General features: G+C 49.4%; 1 protein-coding gene across 7 annotated transcripts in view; it reads left to right on the top strand.

Moving 5' to 3' along the window:
• The window catches only part of RIMS3 (regulating synaptic membrane exocytosis 3), a 54,942-nt gene that overhangs the window by 29,824 nt on the left and 9,086 nt on the right, over positions 1 to 16,032 (top strand). For 4 of the 7 annotated variants that reach the window (XM_057706950.1, XM_057706953.1, XM_057706949.1 and 1 more), the window contains 3 exons: positions 1,649 to 1,750; positions 2,080 to 2,219; positions 2,503 to 2,647. In XM_057706950.1, coding sequence (XP_057562933.1) covers positions 1,649 to 1,750; positions 2,080 to 2,219; positions 2,503 to 2,647 — 387 coding nt within the window. Of the gene's footprint in view, positions 1 to 1,648; positions 1,751 to 2,079; positions 2,220 to 2,502; positions 2,648 to 2,934; positions 8,868 to 16,032 lie in introns of those variants that run through there. The other 3 variants (XM_057706952.1, XM_057706955.1, XM_057706954.1) reach the window with 3 other exon arrangements.

Below are 16,032 nucleotides of genomic sequence, written 5' to 3'. Positions count from 1 at the left end.
TCATTCCTCTTCGCTGCAGCTGGGAAGTACTCCCTACAGTCTATTCTTGGTCCTCTCAGCTGCAGTTCTGGCCCCCTCCCTCTCTCTCCCCCTTAGATCCTGGCTGTGTTGGCTTCAAGCAGCTCCTCCCAGGCTAGCTTCCCCAGAGACGCCTCCTCGCCTCCACCCCTCCTTCCCCATCAGTCTAACCTGAGCAGCGTCTGACCCAGACGTCTGCACTCAGCCCTCACACAGACAGTGTCTAACCTTTGACCTCATGACAAATGAGGAGGTTGAGTGCAGACAGTGCCCTGCTGTAAGCCATGCAGTGGAGCTGGCATTCCATCCAAGGCCAGGACTCTTCCCACTGCACTGCCCTGTCTTCCTCTAAACTACTCACACAGGAGCCTTTGTCTGCTGGAAGAGGGGTCCACAGCGACCCGCAGAGGGTGAGTGTCAGCTCCCATCTGGCTCTTGGGTGGGATTTGGCTAATTCCCAGCCCTTGCTTTCAGGCTTTTAAGGGCCTGAAGAGTCTGCCTTTCTCAGCCTTAGGCCCAGCCAAGGGCTGGGAAGCAGTGAGAGGAACCAGCCACTTCCACAAGGCTGTTGTGCCATCACAGTCTAGAACACTTGTGTGTGGTGCCCCCTGGTGTCCTAAACTGGGAAGGACAGGTCTGCCTTGGCTCACCTTGTTAGGGATGTTACAGTGCGACACGGGGGAGGTTAATTCCTGAGACCTCCCCCTCCCCATTCCTTATGGGGAGGTCAGGAATAGCTAGAGGGAGAGGGATGAATTCCAGGATGTCTCCTGAAAGTCATAAATCCCCATCTTCCAAAGTGTGCAAATATAAACAGTTGCGCGATGGCTCAGAGAATCTAAAATGGGTGGCTAAACCCATGGTCTGGCCCATTTTAGTTTCTGTGCATCAGGCTTATGACTCTGTGCCCTCTGAAGGACGTCCCAAGTGACTAGTGCAGGATTTCACATTGTAGTTACCTGCGTCAAACAAAGCCAAGAGTTCTGGAAGTCAGATGACTGACATGACTCCGTGCACAGAACTCACCCCAGCTGGTTAATCCGTGTGGTGGGGCACAGTGAGGAGTTCTCACTCTGCTTCCAGGACATCTGCTGCCTTCCCCCCCACCCTTTATCAAGGGCGCGAGCACGCCTTCATTTCCAGGACGTGCCTCGTGTGTCCTGGGCAGGCTTGTATCTCGGCATCTCTCCAAACTGATATCCTTTAGATATTTGTTTGATGTTTATTTAGGGGAGTGGCCGATGGCCACTGTGTGGAAGGTGAAGAAGAGCCACTGAGCCCACAGCCTCCCCTCTGTCTTCCTGATACAGGAAGCTCTGTCCCCAAACTTGCTATTCTGCTCAGTGAACCAGAACCCCGCCGCCCCTGCCCATAACCAGGCTTACCTCTGTTGTTCCCCAAGCAGGCCCCTTGCGCATCATGCCCCCACCCCACCCCAAGGGACCTATCAAAGCATTTCTCAGCTGCTTTAAAGTCGTCTCCCGAGAGCAGCTCCGGCGCATGCAGTTTTGTCCCTCTTGTGCCCTTTCCAGTGCTGGAGCATCCTCTGCAGACTGGCATGCTGCATGGCAGCTGGCCGGCCTGCGCCTGGGTCTGGCTTTGCCTGGACTGTCCCTCTCCTCCCTTGCAGGGGATGTGCATATTGCCATCACGGACCGGAGCGGCCAGCTGGAGGTGGAAGTGATTGAGGCTCGGGGCCTGACCCCCAAACCAGGCTCCAAATCCCTCCCAGGTGAGGCCGAGCAGCTGGGAGAGGATTTTGGAAGTGGGGTCCTGCCAGGGAGGGATATACAGCTGAGTTCTGGGTCTAGTGAGTCCCAGCTCCCCATTGGCCTAATCAGTATTCTCAACACTGGAGTTGTGGATTGCCTGGAAGGCCAGTGAGTGGAGGGGAGAGGGGGGGAGGATGGAGAAGTCGATGTTTGAGTCCCTCTCTCCACCTGCCGTTCACTGGTCAGCTCTTCCTGCTCCCCTCCAGGATCATGTGGAGGTGAGGGGATGGAGCAGGCCACAGCAGTTTCCCATGGACCCCTCCCCATCATGCTCTCTTCCATCCCTCAGCCACCTATATCAAGGTTTACCTACTTGAGAACGGGGCCTGCTTGGCCAAGAAGAAGACAAAGGTGGCCAAGAAGACCTGTGATCCCCTGTACCAGCAGGCTCTGCTCTTTGACGAGGGGCCCCAGGGCAAGGTGCTGCAGGTGAGTGTCACGGGGCCAGTAGGGTGGGCGAGTCTCAAAGACTGCAAACTGTAATTTAAAATGTGTTGTATGATTTATCTTGTGCCGGGGGCATTCATACGCGTTACCCATTTATTGTTACAACCCGGTGAGGTGTTACTGCCCCTGGTTGATTCATAAGGAAACCAAGATTCAGGGGGATAACTCACCTGCCCCCAGGTTGCACAGCTGGTCGGTAGAAGCAGGGTTTGACCGCCACCTTCTTCCAGCTGGGACTAATGTTTATTGTCCCCCTGTGACCCAGCAGCAGAGTGCGAGCTGCGACGCAGGTCCTGGACTCCCCGTCTACTCCCCACTCAGGAAGGTTGTTATCTGGAAGGCTGGCAGGCTCTCGACATCAGACCCAGGTTCTAATCCCAGCTGTGCCACCAGTTACTGTGTATCTTTGGGTGAGTTAATTAACCTCTCAGAGATACATTTCCTTTTTGTGGAAATAATAATACATAGCACGTCTACCTAGACGGTTGTAACAATTGAGATAATGTGTATAAAGTCTGTAGGGTCGAGCCTGGCGCACCTTACGTGCTCAGTAAATTGTCGTCTGAAATCAGTCTGAGTTCTGCCTCTCTCTGTCCCATCTGTGCCCTGGAAAAGCGTCTCCACAATTCCTGGGCCCACGGCCCAGCCCTGGCGTTGGAGACGCGGCTCAGCTCGCCGTCTTCCTCCCCACTGGCAGGTGATCGTCTGGGGAGACTACGGCCGCATGGACCGCAAGTGCTTCCTGGGCATGGCCCAGATCCTGCTGGATGAGCTGGAGCTGAGTGCCGCGGCCACCGGCTGGTACAAACTCTTCCCCACGTCCTCAGTGGCAGACTCTACGCTCGGCTCCCTCACCAGGCGCCTGTCCCAGTCCTCCCTGGAGAGTGCCACCAGCCCCTCGTGCTCCTAAGGACCTCAGGGAGAGGCCGGGATGCAGTGTGGGAAGGGGTGCTGCTGCCCCCTGCTGCTCCCCTGTACATAGTCTCCACGTCTTTCTGGACCCCTTGCCCTGCTGCATGCCTGTTGCCTCCTGGGCCTGTCCCAGCTGGCAGTGGAGACTCTAGTGCGCGCGCGCGTGTGTGTGTGTCTCTGTGTGACCATGTTAGATCCGTTCGTTTGTCTGGGTGTAGTCAGTCTTGGTGACTATATGGGCTGAAATCCATGTCTCTCTGTGTCTTGTTGTAAAGAAACCCCAAGGAAAGTTGTGTGGACAGGACTCCCCCTGAGTCCAGGGGTGGAAGTGGGGGATGTGGTCATTGGTCCATTCCACCCGGTCCTAGGCTCAGGGCAGAGCCTGTGTGTCCCCAGCTGTGTATGTGCTTGGTGGTCCCTGCTTAGTTTTCTGTCTTGTCCTTTGTTCCACCTCTGCCTCTCCCAGTACTGCTGCTCTTTTTTAAGGAATGTAGCATCCACTGCAGCTGGCCACACCACGGCCCCTCTGGGAACCCTGACACCCCTCCTCTCCACCAAGCACTCTGCTCTTCCCACCAAGTGCATCCGCGGCACGTAGCGTCTCATCCTGGCCAGGGCCCCGGGAAAGCGAAAGGTACTGGGGAGCTGAGGGCTTAGAGATTGCTTTCTCCCCTCCTACAAGTGAGATCTGAGGAGGTGTCAGTTCCCAGGGTTGCAGGCCAGGTACCTTGGAGGGAAATGCCAGTGCCTCCCTTAGCATTGTTCACCTCCTGCCTCCCTCCAAGCTTCCTCGCCTCTGACATGCCAAAGGAGCTCTCCCGGTGGACCCCAGGTGGTGTGGACTGGATGGTCTTGACATGCAAGAGGTCAGCCTCAGAGGGGACGTTACCTGCCAAAGCGGGCAGCCCCTTGTGACACCTGTGTCCTTCCCAGGCCCTGAGGGTGGCCCTGTGCCCCTCTAGGCTCGTTGAGGATGTGCTGAGGGCGGGGCTGCTGGCAGGCATGAGGAGCGCTGGGACTGACTTGCTCTGAGAATCCTGTCTGACCTTTGGGGATGAGCTGCATGAAGTTGATTATTGGGGGGCTCTTTTTTTTTTTTTTTTTTCCTCATTTCCAGACCAGGGTCCGTGTCTGGGACCTCAGACTCACTGAGGCCCCAGCCTCCTGGTTGCACGGACAGCTTAGCTGTAGACTCTAGACCATCACAGTCACCAGCTCTGTATAAGCAATACTCACCCCTCTTGGCCTCTCTGCCTCCTGCACTCTGCCGCTGCCCTCTGGTGAGTGGCCTGACCTGCTCTAGACACCGCACCTGCCTCTGCTTTCTTTCCACCCTTGTCTAGTTGGAGCTTCCCAAAGCTACTCAAACCCTGACTTGACTGGACAGCTGGGCCCTTGGGGTGGGCACCAGGGCCTGGACTGGACCTTGTGAGATGTCTACTGGGAATCCTTAGGTCTGGCTTGGGTGTGCCCAGATCTGTCCCTCTCCCTCCTTGGGTCTAGCTTGAAAGGCAAGAGGTTGCCCAGGAGATGAACACAGCAGCCCTCGGGCCCACGTCTGGTGAGGAGGAGAGGAGTAGCAGGAGGGTCAAGGTCTGGAGCAGGCCCCTCCTCTGCCTCTTCCCCAGACATCATGCCTGAGAGCTGCACTGCCTCCACCCCATGTGCGTGGTGGGGAGCGGTGGAGAGGTGCTTGGACTCCATTCATAGCCAAAGCCAGGTGGGCATGGAGGTGGGTTCTGAGGCGGGGAGGTGGAGGCAGAGGCTCTCTGAGACACAGCCATCTCCACCAAGGGCTCTCCTTGTCCTTTAGGCTGAAGCCAGGGCCTGGCCACCTCCCTCCCAAGAAAACTAGGGGGAGAAGCCAGGCCCCCATGGGTCCTGCCCACAGACAAAAAGTGGATGAGGGCAGTAAGAACACAGTAAGCTCCTGGGCTCCTGACTCCTGCTGGGGCCTCCGTTCCTGGATTGTCATGGGCGGGAACCGTTTGTGTGGAGAGAGAGAGGAGACAGATAGTTGAGTTTTCTCTTTCTGCAGAAATTCTCTCCTAGGGTCAGGACTGGGTAATGCACGCATTTCTCATGTTTCTAAAATAAGGCAAAGGGCTCTGGGCTCTTAGGTCCTCGGGTGGGGAGGGGGAGGAAACACGCTTGCAAAAGAGCATTTTTATGTGCTGCGGGTGATGTAGAGTGGTCAGCCTCAGAACGCTGTGAAAATCCCTGATACGTTTGGAGTGGTGGGATTATTAGTGACCACAGGACATTGTAGGCATTTGCTGATGTGGCACCAAACAGGGATACATGGACCGTGCGGCTACCCCCGGGGAACGGGGGGTATCAGTGAGGGCTGTCACCCTCACTCCTCTAGAGGCCCAGGAGGACAGGAGGCGGGGAGCACCAGCAGAGGCTGCTGCTAGGGAGTTGAAGGCCGTGGGCTCCTTGCCTCGGGGGGGCGGGTGGCTGGCACAGGGCAAGTTCTAGCCAGAGGTGGGGCCTGACGTGCTGGCGACGTGGGCCGACCTGCCTATGACCCCCAGCTGCTGGGGACCGCGCCACTGTTCCATCCCGATAATGGGAAGTCATTCCCCATACAAGTTGACCCCGGGGAATTATTCTTCACCCTTTGTACCAAATTAAGTTACTAATCCCCACCTGGAATTTCCTCCATGAGGGTGAAGTCAAGTGAGGCTCCCTGCGTGCATCCCGGTGAATGGCTGAATTTCAGGGTCTGTCTCTTGGCCTCCTGGGTGCAGGGGCTTGTCTGAGAAGCTGCTCTGGAGCTAGCCTGTCCCAGGAGAGGAGGGGGCACATGTGTGACTGCTGGCCTTCCCCGGAAAGGGGAGCATCTGTCCCATGAGGAGGGCATGGTGAGGAGGGAAGGAACACGATCCCCCAGACACTGTTAGATGCAGTGTTGTGGCTCCACCTGCCCCTTCGTTACCCACTGGGTGAGGGGTAAGGGGCCCCTGGGGCTGATGACAGGGTGGGCTCTTTGTCATTCCGTCTTCCTCTGCTCAGGCAGGATTCGCGGAAGATGTGGCAGAGACCCTGCGGCGGCCCCGCAGTAATGCTGGGCTGTGGGCAGGAAACCAGGACAGAGGATTCAGAGCACCTGTCTCCATGTTTCTGCTCTGTTCCATCTGTCCTGCTTCCTTCATAGACTCCTTCCCTAAAGAGAGGTCTGTGATGGGCCTTTGGTATGAATCAGGCTCCAGCAAATGGGGCCAAGTCTTGGTTCTTCCCTGAAAGAGCACATCCCCTTTGTCAAACCATCTCTCAGACTACTCCCCACCCAGTCTCTCCCCCAACCCAGCACTCCTAGGAAAGGAGCCCTCAGGAGGCTCTCAGTATGCAGCAAGCCCAGGCACTGCCAGCATTTCGGGGAGCCTAGAGAGAAGGTGCCCCTCTAGCTTACCACCCGTGGGATCACTGGTTCTCCCAGGGGCCTGACCCCCATCAGGGCAAGCATGCCTGAGCTCTTCTTTACTGCCAACCTTGAGGAGAGCAGAAGCCTCCCGCCCCTTTTAAAGACACTAGAGCCCTCGAAGGGTACTTCTTTGGAAATGCAATGTAGCACAATCTTAGACTGCGTTACCAGGAGCCCTGGCACACAACCAGGGTTCCTGCTCCACGTCCTGCTGCCCAGGAGATGCCGTGCTTCTCCCCCGCCAGGGCTCCAGAGCTCCTGATACCTCCGATTCCCCATCTTCTTCGGCCCAGAAAGCAGCAGAGCTTTGGGAAGGCTGCTCTTCCACTTCTTTAATTGCTTCCTGCACTGTGCAAACCCCGTGCAAGAAATTGCTGCCTTTGCTTGATGGTGGAGAGAGGTGGTATGTCCTTCAGGACCAGGAGGTGGTCCAGCGGGGTTTCTGCAGTGGCTGCAAGGAGAGGGAAAAGAAGAGGCCTGCTGCTCTGCTGACGGCTCCCTTTCTCTTCCTCTCCCTGGAGTTTTCTTCTCCAGTATCCTGACACAAAAAGAGGTTCTTTAAAATGCTGCTTCCTGTACCGGATTACCGTTCACTGAATGATCAGGGAGGAGCTAGGAATGTGGACTCATCCCCTGCCTTCTCCCTCATGTCTGCTTTTCACTCAGGTCAGAAGAGATTGGGGCAAAACAAAACAATCATGACTGAAGGGCAAGGGAGCCCCACCCGCTCCAGTGAGGCCTAATGGGGGCTGGATCAGCCTGGTCTGGCTGGGAAAGTGTTATTTTGAAAGAGTGCCTGAGCATCTTGGAACGATGTCAGTGATGCCAAAGAGAGCAACTTGGCCTCCTTGGGCAGCAGCTGTGCCAGCTGAGCTGCACACGTGCGGCTCAGGTGTCGGCATGCCCGATGGTGGGACCTTGTTCTCTGACAAAGGGCTTAATCTTTCCATGTAGCAAAGCAACTTCCCCTCCCCCAACCCTGAGCTCGGGCTTTTGTGGGCCCAGCAAGGCTGTGCCTGTGAGGGACACTTGTATTCTCCCAGGGCCCCAGACTGGCTTGGGGAGGATGCTCATCGAAAAGCATGCATGTTGCTCTCTGGGAAAACCTTCCCGGTTCTGGCTGGAAACTTGGCCAGTGAGGACAGGAGCCTTTGACCTCCCAGGGAGCTCACATTGATGCCAGGAAGGGTCCTTCCGACTGGGTTCCAGAGAGCTTGGCAAAGAGAAATGGGCCCTGGGAATTCCAAAGGCAACAGAGCATCCACCCCAGTGGTCACTGGCCTGGACAGCTGGCTACAGAGAATCAAAGGCTGTTATCTACAGAGAAACTGTGACCTTGTGCAAGACTCCTCACTTTTCTGGGCCTCAGCTTCCTCATCTGCAAAACCAGAGCATTTGCTAGTTACTCCATGGCTCCCTCCAGGTTTTAAAAGTCTGATCTGGAGTTGATGAGGGTTGTGAGCCTGGTGCACCTGGTACCTGGTTCCACAGGCTGGTTCCTTCCAGCCCTGGGTGCCCAAGCTGGGTGCAGGTCCTCACCCATCCACGCCCAGATGCTGCTTCCGACAAGAACTCTGGGAATCCTAACAGACTCTGCTTCCACCTCTTCATGGTTTGTTGTTCTCTTCTTATGTAATGAGATAACTAAGGGTTGTCTGCAATGGACAATTTCCAAGGTGCTGATGTGATGTCACAACCTCAGCTGCATCCTGTGTAGGTCAGTATCCCACCAGCAGATGAGGCTGGGTTGGTCCTCATTTCTGCTTCTAGAACAAGATCAGTGGGAGGATTTTAAAAGGAGATGCTCTCTGACAGGAGGTGAGAAGGAACTTATTTCCCTTCAAAGCATTTTGCTTCTTGAAAAAAAAAAAAAATCACTCTTCTTCAGAATGTCTTTTACCAGACACCTTCTCAGCAGGCAGAGTGGCTGCTGCTTTCTTACGAGAAGTTGGCCTGATTGTTCCATCCACTCCTTTAGAATGTAAATTCACAGGAGGCAGGAACCCCTTTTTTAGAATTTCCAAATGCATCCTGCAAAGAGAGAGAGCAGATAGAGACTAACAAGCACACTGTTTAGATAAGAAGCAATTAGCCTTTTATATCTGTGCTCTATACACTTCCTATGTGCAGCATCTTTCCAAACTCGCTGTGGCTCCCAGGTGGCAGGTGGATGGCTGGGAAGGACTGCCGGCTGTTTCTTACAACATTCTTGCCAATTCCCTTGAGGAGAAAATTCTTCACATGGCTTCTGCATGTACAGTATTTGGGCAGCAAAAAATGATTAAAATCATTTTGAAAATTGTTTCATGTGTTGCTTTCTGAAGACGGTTCTTAATTCTAGGAGAGAGAAAACAGGGTTCCAGATTACTGAAACAAGGAAGAGGAAGATGGCTTGGCTGAGAGGCAGGAGAGAGAAGCTCATTTCAGAAAAAGGCCTGAAAGATCTGACCTGGGCCTTTGACTCCTGTTTGGGAACTCTGTTGCCACAGTGATGTCATGGGGCCATGGAAACTGACTGTCCCCGGCAGCTTCCTGGCTCTGTCTCCCAGAATCCCTGCTTATAGGCCCTCAAAGCCTTTTATTCCCACAGATTCCACAAAGGATGCCCAGAATCAAATAGAGGGAAAGGTAAGATGGAGCTAAGGCCACTGCTTTGGACCCACTGCTGCTTTCTGAGCTCTTGGGTCCAGTAGGTCTGCTCAGGCATGTGGCTGGGGCACTCTTGCTTATTTCAGCCACAACTGATACAAGCAGTAAGCATATCTATTGACCTCCAGTCAACAACCCTTCCCCTCCTTGCCTCAAGGAGTCACTTTTGGGCAGTGCCATTGTCCTCCTAGGACTGGGTCTGGAGGTACAGAAGATGGATGAAGTATAGCAATGTCATAGCACATGCTTGCCGGGGGAAAGGCTGACATCTGCCATCCCGAGAGCCCTTCAGCATCACCTCCACTGCGTTGGCCCTGGCCTTTGGCCTTGCTGTTCCAGTGGACACCACCTCTTAATGGAAGGCTCATGAGACCTATATCTAAGCTCTGGTGCTCCCTAGGGTTCTGTCTTTCTTTCCCACTTCTGCTCTCTGAGACATTTCATACACTCTCATGAGATTAAGAACTTTTGTGCTTGTAGCCAGTTAAAAAAAAAAAACGAGAGGGACAGACAACAAAAACTGAGATCCATAGAAATTCTAAAGGATGTTCTTCAAACAGAAGGAATATAGCACATACCTCATGGTGTTATTGGGGGATCCAGTTGAGGTAATATATCTAAAGTGCTCAGTATAGTGCCTGGCACAGAACATTGACTATGCTTGCTGTTAGAAAGGAAATGATGGAAGGGCTGAGATGTAAGGAAAATGTGAGCAAAGAAATAATATTAGTAAATAAACATACACATTATAAAACTATAATAATGCTTACTTTTTAAAATTAAAAAATATAGCCATGAACTAAAATACTGGAGAATGGTAGCACATAAACTGGTCCTTGGATTGTTCTTGAAGGCTAAAGACATTGAATAACTTCAGTCTTCCTTAAGTATCCATTCTAAAATCTAGAGTATATACTAAGAAAATAGAAATAGAATCAAGTAGATCCAAAAATCCTAAATACAAACTATGACATCCAATAGTGTATTGGAAAATGATACATCGGGACTTCCCTGGTGGTGCAGTGTTTCAGAATCGGCTGGACAATGCAGGGGACATGGGTTCGAGCTCTAGTCGTGGAAGATACCACATATGGCGGAGCAACTAAGCCTGTGTGCCACAACTACTGAGCCTGTGCTCTAGAGCCCGTGAGCCACAACTATTGAGTCCACATGCCACAACTACTGAAGCCCACACGCCTAGAGCCCATGCTCTGCAACAAGAGAAGCCACCGTGATGAGAAGCCCATGTACCACAACAAAGAGTAGCCCCTGCTTGCTGCAACTAGGGAAAGCCCACGCGCAGCAATGAAGACCTAATGCAGCCAATAAATAAATAAATAATTTTATTTAAAAAAATGATACATCATGATCAACTGGTGTTTATCCGAGAAGTCAAGGATGGTTCATTAGAAAAATTCACTGTAATTCACCACATCAGTAGACTAAAGGAGAAAAATAATTATCCTAATGCAAAAAAAGCATTTTATAAGGTTTAATCCTATTTGTAATAAAACTATTGGCAAATAGAAGGTAACTTTCATGATTTGATAAGAGACGTATACCAAAAAACCTGTAGTAAATATGTTAATGAAAACATTTAACATATTCTCTTTAAGATCAACACAAGGAGAATCAATGATGTTTCTTGGACCTGTTAGAGAAATGATGTTGCAAGGCAGACTGCTACCTTGAAATCTGGAGAGATAAGTGCATATAGAGGATTAGAGCTAGTAAATGCTTACCAGGAGAACCCACTGGAGCCAAAAGCTGATGGGAACACTTAAATGTTAATGTTAATTTTAACAGATTGCTGGAGGCTGGGTGTGGACTAGTTTGAGAATGGTAAACAACTGGAGGCTGGGACGGGTGTATATTTTTATGGGCTTTTTCTCTAAGCATGCACAGTAAAGATCTGAGAAAGATCTAGTGGTTTTATCAGGGAGAGAGGATGAGAAAAGTTCTGAAAAACATCCAGAGCCTCCTCCATGCCAAAGGCCTGCTCTCCAGGGAAGACGCTTACCCAGGGTCTGCCCCACCCCTGGAGAAAGGCATTTTCCCTTCTCCAGGGCCTTCTAGATTTCTGTCTCACCTAAGGGGAAAAGAAAAGCTAAGAAACACTTGTGAAAGTCACAACACAGGGAAATAGACCCATTAAAAGAATGAGATGCAATCATATTATGGAATGCTTCCTCTACCCCACAACTTATCCTCATATGAACAGGGATCTAGTAGCTTACAGCTGAAACAACTGCAAAAAGCCTCTGAGAGAAGCCCCAAATCAAGAGGGGAGATAAAAATAAGGTCACCAGAGGAATTTGAAATCTATGACACCTGTAGTTACACTAAATACAGCCCAGCTCCTAGCCAGACTAACATAAAATCACACATTAAGGCCTATTTACCTCAGTTCCTGTTACCCAATATATCCCGTTACCCAATACCTGATGTTCAGCTTTCAACAAAATATTAGACATACTAAGGCAAGAAAAAACCCAGACTGAAAAGAAAAAGCTGCAGAACCAGAATCAGGTATTATACACAATAGGGAGTTATCAGGCAGGGAATTTAAAATAGCCATTGTTAATAGCGATTGTTAATATGTTAAGGGCTCTAATGAAAAAGACAACATGGAAGAACAGATGAGTAATGCCAGTATAGAGAGGAAAACTCAAAAAACAAAAAACATGGGAAAAATAAAAAAACTAGCAGAAATGAAGAATGTTCTTGATAGTCTTACCATTAAATGGGACATGGTCAAGTAAAGAACTAGTGAGCTTGAAGACAGGTTAATAGAAACTTCCCCTACTGAAAAAAAAAGGAGAGGGGTAGTGGAATACCAGACTGGAACATCCAAGAACTCTTGGGAATTTCTAAAAAGGTGTACCATGTACATATTGGGAATACCAGAAGAAGAAAAAATGGGGCAGACATACTTGAAATTTATAATGGCCAAGAATTTTCCAAAATTAGTGACACCAAGCCACAGATCTAGGAAGCTCAGAGAACACCAATTAGGATAAATAACAAGCTTATACCTGGGCATATCATATTTAGGGGAAAAAAAAATCAATGCAAGGAGGCCCATTATCATTGCTACAGTTTAACATAGTTTTGGGAATCCTGTACAAAGCCATAAAGACAAAGGAAAAAAAAAAAAAAGCAAAGGATTGAATAAGAGATAGAGTTATCATTTACAATTAGATTACTGTCTAATTAAGAAAAACAATTGTTAGCACTCATAAGAGCATTCAGCAACGTTGCTGGATACAAGATCACTCTACAAAAACCAGTTGCATTTTTCTATAACAGCTATAACCAATAAACATGAGATTATCCACAATAGCAATTTAAATTATTAAATAATGATTACTTAAGAATATATAAGACCTCGGGGATATGTGTATAAAAACAGATGATTGAACCTGGTGTACCCGCCCCAAAAAAATAAAAATAAAAATAAAAAATAAAAAATAAAAAAATAAAAAAAGAATATATAAGACCTCTATGGAGAAAATTTTCAAATTCTAAGAGTTGATGATCTGAATAAATGAAGAGATATTCCCTGTTCTTGGATAAGGAAGTTTAATATAAAGATACTAACTCTCCAAGTTAACCTGTAAATTCAACATAGTCTAAAAATCTCAGTTGGTAAGTTAACTAAACTTACTCTACAACTTATGTGCAATAAGTCTATGAATGGTTAGGTCAACTTCTAAGGAAGAGAAAACTCAAAGATTGGCATGTGTATATCTGGGAAATTAATATATGAGAAGAGGGGCACCTTAAAACAATGGGGAAAAGTGGATTGTTTAAAATATGTATTAGAAAAACTGGTTCACTATCTGAACAAAAAAAAAAATCCCTAATATTGGGCTGCACCCCACAGACTTGCAGGTCTTGTAGTTGCCTAGCCTCCAGAGGGAAGAAGAGCCTGGAGACAGTGCCAGAGTCATCAATGGCTTATTAGGGGATCTTACATGTCCAAAGCAAAAAGTTTGGAGTGACACCCCATGGTATATGACAGGCAGGACATGGCCACAATCTTCATTACTTGGGAGGAGGTGGCTACCATTTACAGGGGAATTGATGTCAGGTTGGCTCATCAGTTACCAGGGAAACCTGTGGCTGGGGCAGGAGGCAAGTATGTAGGCAGTTACTGATTAAGTCCTATAATTAAGAAGATTGGATAGTCATGTGAGTGAAGCAGGCCCTGGTCAAGCAGAGGATGTAGAGAGAGTAAGAGAACAGCCATCTTGGGTGGCCTGACCATACACTCCACCCCTATATACCCTGCATGCCCCTTACAATCTTGGTCCACTCCTCTTCCATGGTATCTCTGGGGTCAGGTACGTAGAGATGCACTGCAACCAAATACCACAAATGCAATACAGACAGCAGCAGCTAGAGAGTATCAGGGGATACTCTCTACATTAAAATAGGGATTTGCGGGACTTCCCTGACAGTCCAGAGGTTAAGACTCTGTGCTTCCACTGCAGGGGGCACAGGTTTGATCCCTGGTCAGGGAACTATGATCCTGCATGACACATGGCACATCGCATGGCCAAAAAAAAAAAAGTAGGGGGGTGGGGATTCTCCAAGAGGTGGGCAACTTTCTTTAGTTTTCTTAATTTTTATTGGAATGTAGTTGCTTTGCAATGTTGTGTTGGTTTCTGCTGTACAGCAAAATGAATCAGCTGTATGTATACATATATCCCGTTTTTTGGATTTCCTTCCTATTTAGGTCACTGCAGAGCACTAAGTAGAGTTCCCTGAGCTATACAGTAGGCTCTTATTAGTTATCTATTTTATACATAGTATCAACAGAGTATATATGTCAATTTCAGTCTCCCAATTCATCCCACCACCACCCCTTCTCCCTTGGTATCCATACGTTTGTTCTCTATGTCTGTCTCTATTTCTGCTTTGCAGATAAGATCATCTGTACCATTTTTCTAGATTCCACATATATGTGTTAATATACAATATTTGTTTTCCTCTTTCTGATTTACTTCACTCCGTATGACAGTCGCTAGGTCCATCCACATCTTTGCAAATGATCCAATTTCGTTCCTTAAAAAAGGGGGGATGGGATTCGACAAGAGGTGGGTGATTTTGGAGCCAGGCACTTGAAAGGCAGGGCAGGAGGAAGGCGAGAGTCTTCAGTTGTCCCTACATGGTCCCATTAACTGGGTTGGTCTTCCATGGAAGATCACTGCAGACCTAGCAATCAGACTCATTTTGCAGTGAAGCCACTCTTGTCACCCAGTCTGTGAAGAGATTCCCTCCACTCAGGCTAGGGACAAAGTGTGAGATATTTAGTAGGCACAGGACAGGGGAGATCACGACCATTACACAAAGCGAAAGCATAACAGCACTCTGAGCTAATACCACCGCTGCCTGTGGTTTTTGTCCTGGCCTGCAATACCACATCACCTGTCCACCCTCTGTCCCCAAAGCCAGTGCCGAATACTGGAGAGGTGGTATAACAACAGACCACAGGGTTAATATGATGGTGTCTTTCTCCAATAGGGGGCCTGGGTTAATTACCTTAGTGGTCTTAGGTGGGGCTGGGGAGAAGACAGGTGAAATCTGTACGTCTCTTTCTCATCCTATTCCCCCACAGGGTGGCAAACCTGCCAGTCCCAGGGCCATTTTATAATATGTTTCCCTGGGGGTAGATACTAAGAGCAAAAGTGAGTTAATGTCCTGACTGACAGTTGGCAATTGTCCTTCGGTCCTTCGCTGGTCAGCAGTTGAATTCAGTCCATGTTGACTAGTTACCTCTGGGTTAATATGGCTTAGGCACTGGAATGATTGCCCCTGGGATGTTCAGTTATAGTTCACAGGACTTGAGTTAGCCTCCTAGTCCACGTGTTTGGAGTGAGGTTCCCATCTCAATTGTTGTTTTAAGTAGTCAGTTAGCCTGGCAGCAGTGGGGTTGTAAGGCAGGTGGAAATGCTAGTGTGTATCATTTTTATCTGTCCATTCCTGAACTTTATGACCAGTAAACTGGGATCTTTTTTCATCATCGATGTCACACACAGCTGTTCTAGACCTGCATAGGTTTTTTTGCATTGCTCAAAGACTTGGGTAGGCTTTCTATAATGTCTTCCACTTGTTGTAACACATTGTCGACTGAACATAGCTGTTCCCTCACACTGTGTGGTTGCTCTGCCCCCTTCCATAGCTAGGACCAGAAGTCCAAGGGTATTCTTATTATGTTGCCACTGCCACAGGCCCCAAACAAACCCTTCTGAGTAACTAGCCACGTCCAATTCACAAGGCTGTTCCTGAGTTAATGTCCCTAAAGCCTGTGTCTGTAGCCGTTTAGGGGTGGTGTCAGGGGTATGCTTGTATTTTGTAGATAATCCAGGTCCTTGTGTTTCTGTCTGTATTTACCAGCCATTCCTATGCAGTCAGATATGTCATGAGCTCAGGGCTGCTACTTTTAAACTGGAAAGAGACACTGAGGTTAACAAAATACCATCAATATAATGGAAGAGAAAGACATCTCTCGTGGTCAGCTGTCGCAGGGCCCCACAGGGCCCGTCTGAGTGGACGGCCATCTCAGAATTACCCCCACAGTGTTCCATTCCCCATCCTTATTTCCTGACATCCTGGCACAGGAGTTTCCTCAGCCTCTGGACTGTCTCACCAATTGTTGGGCTACACCCTGCAGGCCTGCATGCTTTGTAATTGCTCAGCCTTGAGATGGAAGAAAGAGCCTGGAGACAGTGACAGAGACATCAACAGTTTATCAGATAGGATCTTACACGTCTGAAGAAAAAGTCCTGGAGCGACACCCAA

The sequence above is a fragment of the Hippopotamus amphibius genome, chromosome 1, assembly GCF_030028045.1.
Source record: "Hippopotamus amphibius kiboko isolate mHipAmp2 chromosome 1, mHipAmp2.hap2, whole genome shotgun sequence".
Taxonomy (NCBI): domain Eukaryota; kingdom Metazoa; phylum Chordata; class Mammalia; order Artiodactyla; family Hippopotamidae; genus Hippopotamus; species Hippopotamus amphibius.
The sequence above is the reverse complement of the archived record's forward strand: the minus strand, read 5'-3'. Positions and strand labels throughout refer to the sequence as shown.